The 11,183-nt window shown below is 44.6% G+C and overlaps 1 protein-coding gene across 1 annotated transcript in view; it reads left to right on the forward strand.

Moving 5' to 3' along the window:
- Window positions 1–10,941, forward strand: part of c6h21orf91 (chromosome 6 C21orf91 homolog) — a 36,326-nt gene extending 25,385 nt beyond the window's left edge. The window contains exons 4-5 of the mRNA XM_063050253.1: window positions 1,169–1,231; window positions 8,931–10,941. Coding sequence (XP_062906323.1) covers window positions 1,169–1,231; window positions 8,931–9,097 — 230 coding nt within the window. The 3' untranslated portion in view covers window positions 9,098–10,941. The remainder of the gene's footprint in view (window positions 1–1,168; window positions 1,232–8,930) is intronic.
- The last annotated feature ends 242 nt before the right edge of the window (window positions 10,942–11,183 follow it).

The raw sequence follows: 11,183 nt of genomic DNA on the forward strand, positions 1-11,183 counted from the left end.
TCCTGGACCTTTCAGAACAGAGTCTGACACCTGAGTAAGTACGTATGTAGCTGTAAACTTTGGGTTGTCCTGAACTTACTGCACTATAGAAATTTAAGTTCCTATAACAAAATCTACATTCAGTGGCCACCTTATTAGGAACACTTGTACACCTGCTCGTTAATGCAAATATCTAATCAGCCAATCATGTGGCAGAAACTCAATGTATAAAACCGTGAAAACATGGTCAAGAGGTTCATTTGTTGTTCAGGCCAAATATCAGAATGGGGAAAGAAATGTAATCTAACTGACTTTGACCGTGGAATGATTGTTGGTGTCAGGTGGGGTGCTTTGAGTACGTATCTCAGAAACTGCTGATCTCCTGGGATTTTCACGCACAATAGTGTCTAGAGTCTATAAAGAATGATGAGAAAAGCAAAAAAAAAAAAAGAATCTAGTGATTGGCAGTTCTGTGGGTGAAAATGCTTGTTAATGAGAGAGGCCAGACTGGTTCAAGCTGACAGGAAGACGACAGTAACTGAAATAACCAGACATTACAACAGTGGTGTGCAGAAGAGCATCTCTAAACACACAACATTTCAAACCTTGAAGCAGAAGACCATGAATACACACTCAGTGGCAACTTTATTAGGTACAGGATGTGGGGTCTCTGTATTTTGAGGAGGGAGTTCCAGCTTTCCATGGTCCTTTGTGTGGGGAAGCGTATCCTGACATCACTCTGAATCAGTCTGGTTCTGATATCAATGTGATACCTCCTTGCAGTGGACCACCAAAACTGCCAGCCACTAACACAGCCTTTGCTGTAATGGCTGGAAATCCAGAGCAACACACGAAAATGCTGGAGGAACTCAGCAGGTAAGGTAGTATCTATGATTAAGGGTTTTGGCCCGAAATATCAACTGTTTATCCAGTTTATGAGTTTATGAGTTTCTCCAGCATGTCATATGTTGCCCTAAATATTGATAGAAGACTGAAGAATTGAAGAAAAAAAAACTGCAGGGAGTGGAATTGTCTAAAATAGCAAAGGTTAGAAATGTTTGTCAGGCAGCATCTGTGGAGAGAAAAGCAGATAATATTTCATAAATATTAACTGTCTCTGCGGATGCCTGGTGATTGTTACCTTTGTTGGTTGTCCTGCTGATTCTAACAGTGTTGACTTTCCTTACAGTGAGTAGCATGTCGATGGAAGATCTGGTCATGCTGAATGATCAACTGCTCAAACAGGTCAAAGGTAACTCGCCACAACTTATCTTTTTTAATAAAATCTGCACTGACATCTACCTGTATAGAGTCATAGAGCACGATGCCAAACCAGGTCCATGGGGTAGCACAGTAGTGTAGTTAGTGCAATGCTTTACAATGCCAGTGTTCATGATCAGGGTTCAATTCCTGCCGCTGTCAAAGGAGTTTTTACATTCCTCCATGACCACATAGGTTTCTTCCAGGTACTCTGGTTTCCTCCCACGTTCCAAAGACGAGCAGGTTAGGGATAGTAAATTGTGGGCATGCTCTGTTGGCGCCAGAAGCATGGCGACACTTCAGGCTGTCCACAGACTACGTTGGTTTTGGTGCAAACAATGTATTTCACTGTATGTTTTGATGTACATGTGATAAATAAAGCTAATCTAAAATTTAATCTGAACTAGACTCGTCTGCCCGGATTTTGTCCATATCCCTCTAGACCAGGAATTCCCAACCTTTTTTATGCCATGAACCAATACCATTAAGCAAGGGAACCCTTGTCCTAGACATATCCTATCCTTATACATTCCACCTCAGGCTGGTAGACAGTCACAAGAGGAGCTGAACACTGTGATCAGCAGGCACAAACTGATGCCTTCCCTATCAACGTGGGAGATTTCAATGAGGCCAGCTTGAAGAAGACTCTGAACAACTACCACCAACGTAGCACCTGTGGAACTAGAGGAGCCAACACACTTGACCACTGTTATACCACCATCAAGAATGCTTACCATGACCACATTTTGGAAAGTGTGATCGCCTGTGTAAAAGACCGCAGCAACAGTGGTGACGACTGAGAAGATAAGGGCAAGGGAAGTGGAGGAGTGCTTACAGGACTGCTTTGAGTCAGTGAACTGGACAATCTTCAGGGATTCATCTTCAAGTATGCACAGTTGTCACCAACTCCGTTAAAACCTGTGCATGTGAATGTGTCCCTTCAAAGCATACCGGACATACCCAAATTAAACCTGTAGATGAACCTGCAGGTCTGTAGTCTGCTGAGGACTAGATCTGTGGCATTCAAGACTGGTGATCCAGAACTATACAAGAGGTCCAGGTACGACCTGTGGAAGACTATCTTAAGAGTGACAAAACATTTCCGACTGAGGTTAGAGATGGAATTGGACGCACGTCAGCTCTGGCAGAATTTGTAGACCATTACTTCCTATAAAGGGAAATCTAACATCATGAATGGCTGTGATGCTTTACTCCCAGATGGGCTCAACACCTTTTTTGCTCGCTTTGAAAGGCAGCATAAAGCTACACCGGTGTGAATCCCTACAGCATCCGGTGTCACTATGATTTCCGTCTCAGAGTCCAATGTCAGAACATCTTTCAAGATGGTGAACCCTTGCAAAGCATCGGAGCCTAATGGTAAACCTGGTCAGGGTCTGAAAACCTGCCCCAGCCAACTGGCAGGAGTGATTGAGAGCGTTTTCAATCTCTCACTGCTGCAGTCGGAGGTTCTCACCTGCTTCAAAAGGGCAACATTGCCCAAGAAGAGCGGGGTGACCTATCTCAATGACAGTGGCACTCACAGCTAATTTATTGAAGTGCTTTGAGAAGTTGGTCATGACTAGAGTCAACTCTTGCCTAAGCAAGGGCCTGGATCCACTACAATTTGCCTAACGCCACAATCGGTCTACAATGGATGCAATCTCATAGGCTCTTCACATGGCCTTGGATCACCTGGACAATACAAATAGCTATGTCAGGATGCTATTTATTGACTACCGCTTTGCGTTGAACAAATTCATAACTTCAGGTCTGATCAAAAAGCTCCAAAAAGCCTTTGTACCTCTCTCCGTAACTAGATCCTTGACTTCCTCACTGGGAGAGCACAGTCTGTATGGATTGGAAATAGCACCACCTTCTCACTGACGATCATCACTGGCGCACTTCAAGGATGGACGTATAACCCATTGTTGTACTCTCTACACCCATGACGGTGAGGCAGAGCACAGCTCGAACACCATCTATAAATTTGCTGGTAACAGAATATCAGACGGTGACGAGGTGCTGTACGGGAGTGAGATGGATCTGCTAATTGTGTGGTGCCACAGCAACAACCTCGTACTCATGTCAGTAAGATCAAGGAATCAGTTGTGGACTTCAGGAAGGGGGAAGCTGAGGGAACACACTCCAGTCCTCGCTGAAAGATCAGAAATGGAAAGGATGAGTAGTTTCAAGTTCTTGGGTATCAACATCTCTGAGGATCTGTCCTGAGCCCAACATATTGATGCAGCTACAAAGAAGGCACAGCAGTGGTCATCTTTCATTAGGTGCTTGAAGAGAACTGTATGCCACCAAAGATACTTGCAAATTTTTACAGATGTACAATGGAGAACATTCTAACTGGCTGTATCGTTCTATTATGGCGATGCCACTGCACAGGATCAGTAAAAGCTGCAGGAAATTGTAAACTCAACCAGCTTCATCATGGCCCCTAGTCGCCCCAGCATCAAGGGCACCTTCAAAAGGCGATTCCTCAAAAAGGCAGCATCCAACATTAAGGACCCCCATTACTGAATTCATGCCCTCTTCCCATTGCCAGCATCAAGGAACGGGTACAGGAGCCTGAAGACACGCACTCAGAGTTTGAGGAACAGTTTCTTCCCCTCTGCCATCAGGTTTCTGAGTGATCACTTCTTTAGTATTCTTCTCTCTCTCTTTGCTCTACTTATTTATTTTTTAATATATACCTATTGTAACGTGTAGTTTTTAGCAATGTGTATTGCAACATACTGCTGTTGCAAAACAGCAAATTTTTTTCAGATTATGAAGACATGCAGTCCTCTTTTTGTCATTTAGTAATGCATGCATTAAGAAATGATACAATATTTCCTCCAGTGTGATATCACAAAACACAGGACAGATCAAGACTGAAAAAAACTGACAAAGCCACATAAATATAACATATAGTTACAACAGTGCAACAATACCATAACTTGATGAAGAACAGGCCATGGCACAGTAAAAAAGTTCAAAGTCTCTCGAATGTCCCACATCTCACGCAGACGGGAGAAGGAAGAAAACTCGCCCTGCCATGCCCGACCACAGTCCGACTCTGGGTCGTCCGAAAACTTCGAGCCTCCGATCAGCCCTCCGACACCGAGTACCGAGCACCATCTCTATCCGAACGATTCGACCTCAGTCTCGGTCGCCAACAGCAGGCAAAGCCAGGGATTTTGAGACCTTCCCTCCGGAAGATTCTCGATCGCGCAGTAATGACAGCAGCGAACCTGCATTTCAGAAATTTCTCCAGATGTTCCTCTGTGCTTTCACGTCCATTCTCCATCAAATCAGAATTGTCCACGGCCCCTACTTAGCAGATACGATATCATTTTCACCGGAGGGCTGCGCACATATGCCAGTGATTTTAAACCTGATTCTGACTGTGACTTATCCAATAGCTTTTAAATGTTCTTATTGAACCTGCTTCAACTGTTTTCTCTGGAGCTTATTTCATACCATTTCATGGTTGAATGCTGCATAAATACTTTGATAATAAATGTACTCTGAATCTTTGAATATACTCACTTCCTTCTGCGTGAAGTAGGTCTCTTTTGAATCCTTCTCTTCTCACCTTAAAGCTACGCCCTCTAGTTTTTGGCTCCCTCATTGGGAAAAAAGCAGTATGCACTCACCCTGTCTATGCCCCTCAAGATTTTATACACCTCTATAATATTTTCCTACAATCCAAGGATAAAAGACCTGGCCCGCCAACCTCTCTCTCTATCTCAGAACCCTCGATTCATGGCAACATTCCTATAAATCTTCTTTGCATTCTTTCCAGCTTAATAATGTTTTTTTTCCCCAATAAAGGAAAAACCAAAACTGCATAGCACTCTAAATGATTGGAGGAAAATATAGGCAGGATGTCAGAGGTAGGCGCTTTACACAGAGAGTGGTGGGCGTGAGCTGCCAGGGTTGATGGTAGAGGCAGACCCACTGATTCCCCCACCACTGACCTACATCGGGGGCAATTCTTTGCAGTCAGTTATCCTACTGACTTGCCTGTCTTTGGAAACGCGTGTGGTCACAAGGCGAATGTGCAAACTCCATACATGCAGCTGTGAAGGTCCGGAGTGAACAGAGTTACAGGAGTTGTAAACTGACTGTTGAAAATAAATTTTCTTGCAAGTCAGATTCAGTTGCATGTATTTATCACATACACATTGAAACATATGGTGAAATGCATCCTTTGCTTTGGTAACCAACACTTTGGATATATTCAAAGCGGAGGTTAATAAGTTCCTGATCAGTCATAGTCATACTTTATTGATCCTGGGGGAAATTGGTTTTCGTTACAGTTGCACCATAAATAATAAATAGTAATAAAACCATAAATAGTTAAATAGTAATATGTAAATTATGCCAGTAAATTATGAAATAAGTCCAGGACCAGCCTATTAGCTCAGGATATCTGACGCTCCAAGGGAGGAGTTGTAAAGTTTGATGGCCACAGGCAGGAATGACTTCCTATGACGCTCTGTGCTGCATCTCGGTGGAATGAGTCTCTGGCTGAATGTACTCCTGTGCCCAACCAGTACATTATGTAGTTGATGGGAGACATTGTCCAAGATGGCATGCAACTTGGACAGCATCCTCTTTTCAGACACCACCGTCAGAGAGTCCAGTTCCATCCCCACAACATCACTGGCCTTACGAATGAGTTTGTTGATTCTGTTGGTGTCTGCTACCCTCAGCCTGCTGCCCCAGCACACAACAGCAAACATGATAGCACTGGCCACCACAGACTCGTGGAACATCCTCAGCATCGTCCAGCAGATGTTAAAGGACCTCAATCTCCTCAGGAAATAGAGACGGCTCTGACCCTTCTTGTAGACAGCCTCAGTGTTCTTTGACCAGTCCAGTTTATTGTCAATTCGTATCCCCAGGTATTTGTAATCCTCCACCATGTCCACACTGACCCCCTGGATGGAAACAGGGGTCACCGGTACCTTAGCTCTCCTCAGGTCTACCACCAGCTCCTTAGTCTTTTTCACATTAAGCTTTTTCACATTAAGGGTAATGGGGAGGGGGCAAGAGAATGGAGTTGAAAGGAATGATAAATCAGCCATGATTGAATGGTAGGGCTGTTTCAAAGGGCTGAATGTCCATTTCTGCTCCTGTGTCTTGTGGTCCTGTGTTGTGCGGACAGCCCATAAGTATCGCCACACATTCTGGCATCAACATAGCACGCCCTCAATGTTCAGTAGACTCTGGTTCCTACGCTAGGATTTGAATTTGTTTTCCCAGGTCAGTGGTCAACCACTGTGGGTTATCAATCCATTACAGTGACCTCTGTGACCCTGCAGAATCTTTATCTGCAATCTAGACACACATTGTGTAATGATCTACAGTTCTGTGTACTTTGGTCTCCCTGACCCTCCTACCATACTTCCCTCTCTTCCATTTGGAACCACAGTGCCAGCCTTAGTACCAGAGACCTGGTCACTGTGGCTCCCCCCCGGTAGGTCATTTCCCCCACCCACTCAACAACAGTATCCAGAACAACATACTTGTTATTGAAGGCCACAACCACAGGGATATTCTGCAGTGGCTGACAATTTCCTTTACATCTCCTGACAGTCACCCAGGTACCTGCCTTCTGCAACATAGGAACTACAGGGACATCTGTCACTTCCTCAGTTTCCCATATGGGCTAAAGTTCATTGAACTATAGCTCCAGTTCCTTAACATGTTCTTTGAGGAGCTGCAGCTTGGTAAACCTGGTGTAGATGTGGTTATCTAGCAGGCTAGCGGTCTCCCATAATTCCCACATCTCACACAAAGAAGACTACACAGCCCCTGAAGCCATTCTCACTGCTCTATGTACTAACAGAATGAAGAAGAAATTCACCAGGTGCTTTCTTCACCCAAGCCTGTTCTCACCAAAGCCTCCCCACTCCAAGCAACACACATCAAAGTTGCTGGTGAACGCAGCAGGCCAGGCAGCATCTCTAGGAAGAGGTACAGTCGACGTTTCGGGCCGAGACCTTTTGTCAGGACTAACTGAAGGAAGAGTTAGTAAGAGATTTGAAAGTGGGAGGGGGAGGGGGAGATCCGAAATGATAGGAGAAGACAGGATGGGGAGGGATGGAGCCAAGAGCTGGACAGGTGATTGGCAAAGGGGATATGAGAGGATCATGGGCAGGAGGTCCGGGAAGAAAGACAAGGCGGGGGGACCCAGAGGATGGGCAAGGGGTATAGTCAGAGGGACAGAGGGAGAAAAAGGAGAGTGAGAGAAAGAATGTGTGTATATAAATAAATAACAGATGGGGTACGAGGGGGAGGTGGGGCATTAGCGGAAGTTAGAGAAGTCGATGTTCATGCCATCAGGTTGGAGGCTACCCAGACGGAATATAAGGTGTTGTTCCTCCAACCTGAGTGTGGCTTCATCTTTACAGTAGAGGAGGCCGTTGGAGTGGCCATGGAGGCTGCTCCAACACTGTTCCACTCACACAATGGCTGCTCTGCTTGTCCCTGCCATATTTTTATTTGCCCTTGCCAATGAACCGTGATACAATTTGATTTGGCCGCTGGAAAAATGAAGAGATCAATAAGTTCTTGATTGTTAAGGGGGTTAAGGTTTATGAGGAGAAGGTAGAAGAATGGAGGTTGAGAAAAAAATCAGCCATTGGATGGACTGAATGGCAAATTTCTGCTCCTCTATAATTTTTGAATAAGGGTGACAGGATCCCCTTTCATGAAAGACATTAAGTGAACCAACTTGATAGAGGTGTATAAGATCATATGAGACACAGACAGAACGGACAGTTGGAGACTTTCTCCCATGGTTGAAATGGCTAATACCACAGGGCATAGTTTTAAGATGATTTAAGATAAGTATCTTAAATATCAGAGAAGGATTTTTTTAAAAAGTGGTGGGTGAATGGAACGCCTCTTCCAGGGTGGTGGTAGAGACAAATACATTAGGAACATTTTAGAAACACTTAAGATAGGCACAGAGATTATAGAAAAATAAAGGGCCATGTAGGAGGGAAGGTTTAGAATAGGTTTGTGGGCTGAAGGGTCTGTACTGTGTTGGAGTGTTCTATGTTCTATCAACCAGGCTAGTTTTATAAATTGCTTGCAGATTGATTAGTTTCTTGAGAAACACACACAAAATGCCAGAGGAACTCACCAGGTCAGGCAGCATCTATGGAGGGGAATAAACAGTCAACATTTTGGGCTGAAACTCTTCATCAAGATATTTGGTTGCTTCAGTTTGAATTCCCGAGATGCTATGATGGAATTTGAACTCTCATTGTTGGGCTCTGAATGCCGGCTCCAACCCACTGTCTTACCATACCCATATATGATTCAACCTATGGAGAGATTTCTAAACACTCTGCTGTCACCCAGAACACACTACTTATGACAGCATCAGTAGCATTACACATTCGTACTTAATGTCAATTTGTACATCTCAGATTATTTATATTACCTGTTAATATTATTTTGTGTGCTGTATGTGATATGTACTGTGTTTTGCACCATAACTCCAGAGGAACAATGTTTCATTTACCTATATGCATGTGTATGGTTGAATGACTATAAATGTGAACTTGAAATGTTTACATAAAAGGGGAGCCTGTTTTCAGCACCAGCAGGTCACCCCTCCAGCCCAACTCTGGCCAATTAGTCCTAATTTGCTTTTTATTTTTCTCCCTGGCTGGAAGTGGTCTTTGAAGATCTGACGCAGGAACTGGAGAAGAAGGATTCCCTCTCCTCTGAGCTTCATGTCCGTTACATCGCCATCGAGCAGCTCTTCAAGAACCGTTCCAAACTGCCGTGGCTACAGATTGGACGCAAGGGCATCAAATCCAGTGTGCCCGTTGACAACTAACCTCCAGCCCATCGCAAAGACGAACTTCTCAAAATCCAATCCCCAACAGTATAGAAGACTTTAAACTCCACAGGATGTGGGGAAATATTTTGTATGCATCTATATTTGCAGAGAAAATTTACAGCGTTTTATGTACGTATAAATCAATGTGTTTTTTTAAGAGCCATTTTTGTTTTTAGAAAGCACTCAATGTTCTCGGATGTTGTTGGTCTGTGGGATTTTGCTATGGGATTTCTCAGTCACACAGCATTTACCAGGGGACAAGGGAATCCTTGACATTGTAGGTGTCCTTCCCATGGCTGAAATCATCCTGACTTTGAAATGTATACCTAGTCCTTTGTCATCACTAGATCGAAATCTTGGAACTCTTACAGTAGCATCACTGCAGGAACCCCTTCACCAGAGGGACTGGAGTGATGCAAGGACAACATGAGGTTCTGCAGATGCTGGAAATCGAGAGGTACGGTAGATGGCCCCCAACAGCCATGTTGAAGTGCTGCCTAATCTGGAAGGGCTGTTTGGGGCCCTGAGTGGAGGTGAGGTGAAAAGACATGGTCTTTTTCCCCAGAAAGTGTGTCAGAAACAAGAGAGCATAGGTTGAAGGTCAGAGACGAGTATTTAAACGGACATCAGGGTAGACAAAGGTGGTGCATATTGGGAATGAGCTGCCAGAAATCGTGACACTTTAGCAATAGTTGAAAGCAGTCATGTAACACACATACAATGCTGGAGCAACTTGGCTTGTCAGGCAGTATTTGGGGTGCCACGGCGACATAGCGGTGAGTGCATCACTATTACACCTCAGGACGTTACGGAGTTCAGAGTTCAATTCTGACAGCGTTCTGTGAGGAGTTTCTGTACGTCCATCCACTGGAATGTGTGGGTTTCCCCAAGGGCTCTGGTTTCCTCCCACAGTCCAAAGATGTACCGGATAGGCTAATTAGTCATTGTAAATTGTCCTGTGATTAGGTAAGGGTGAATCGGGTTTGTCACTGGTTGCTGGGGCAGTGTGGCCCAAAGGGCCAGAAAAGCCTACTCCCAGTGTATTGCTAAATAAACCAATAAAATCTATGGTGTGGAATGAACAGTCGACATTTCGGGCTGAGACCCTTCATCTGGCCTGATGGGGATCTCGGCCCGAAACGTCGACTGTTCGTTCTTCTCCGTGGATGCTGCCTGACATGCTGATCATTCTGTGTGCGGCTGAAGGAAGTGGCTTCACCCCTCGCTACCTGAAGGGTTAGAGAGACGGGTAATGATGACTCTCCTTGTCACTGCTGCTTACAGCCTGAGAGCAGATGAAACAAGCACAGTGAATACAAACTGTGATCTCTTGCACAGTTGACAGTTCCATACAGAGAGAGACTTCCTTTCCGTAGGGGATAGTTTTATTCATTTCCTCATGGGGGAGAGGGGGTTCGCATCCAGCTAGATTTACCCAGGGCCAAAGTTTAAAGTAAATTTATTATCAAAGTACGTGTACGTCACTATATACAACCCTGAGATTCATTTTTCTTATGGGCTGTTCCAGAGTCTGGGTCTGTTCATGAACAAAAGCCATAGATTAGTGGGCAGCCCTGGTGCTTTCACTCAATACACAAACAGATGAAGGAACAATGGTTCAGGCAGCATCAGTGGGTGCAGTCACAGAGCATTACAGAACAGAGGAGGTTCTTTGGCCCATCCAATCTGTGCTGAACTGTTATTCTGCCTCCATCCCCCACCCATTCACGTACTTACCCAAACTTCTCTTAAATGTTGAAATTGAACCTGCGTCCACCAGCCCCAGTGGCAGCTGATTCCACACTCTCACCATCGTCTGAAGAAGCTCCCCCTCAGATTCCCCTTAAACGTTTCAGCTCTAAACCCACGACCCTTAGTTTTCAGTGAAAAAAAGCCTGCTTGCATATACCCTGTCTATCCCCCTCATCATTTTGTATACCTCTATCAAATCTCCCCTTAATCGCCCACACTCCAGGAAATGTAGTCTGAACCTACTCACCTCTCCCTGTCACTCAGGCCCTCAAGTCCTGACAACATCTTTGTAAATATTCTCTGTACTCGTTCAGTTTTGTTGATGTCTGGT

This window comes from Mobula hypostoma, chromosome 6 (assembly GCF_963921235.1).
Source record: "Mobula hypostoma chromosome 6, sMobHyp1.1, whole genome shotgun sequence".
Classification (NCBI taxonomy): Eukaryota; Metazoa; Chordata; class Chondrichthyes; order Myliobatiformes; family Myliobatidae; genus Mobula; species Mobula hypostoma.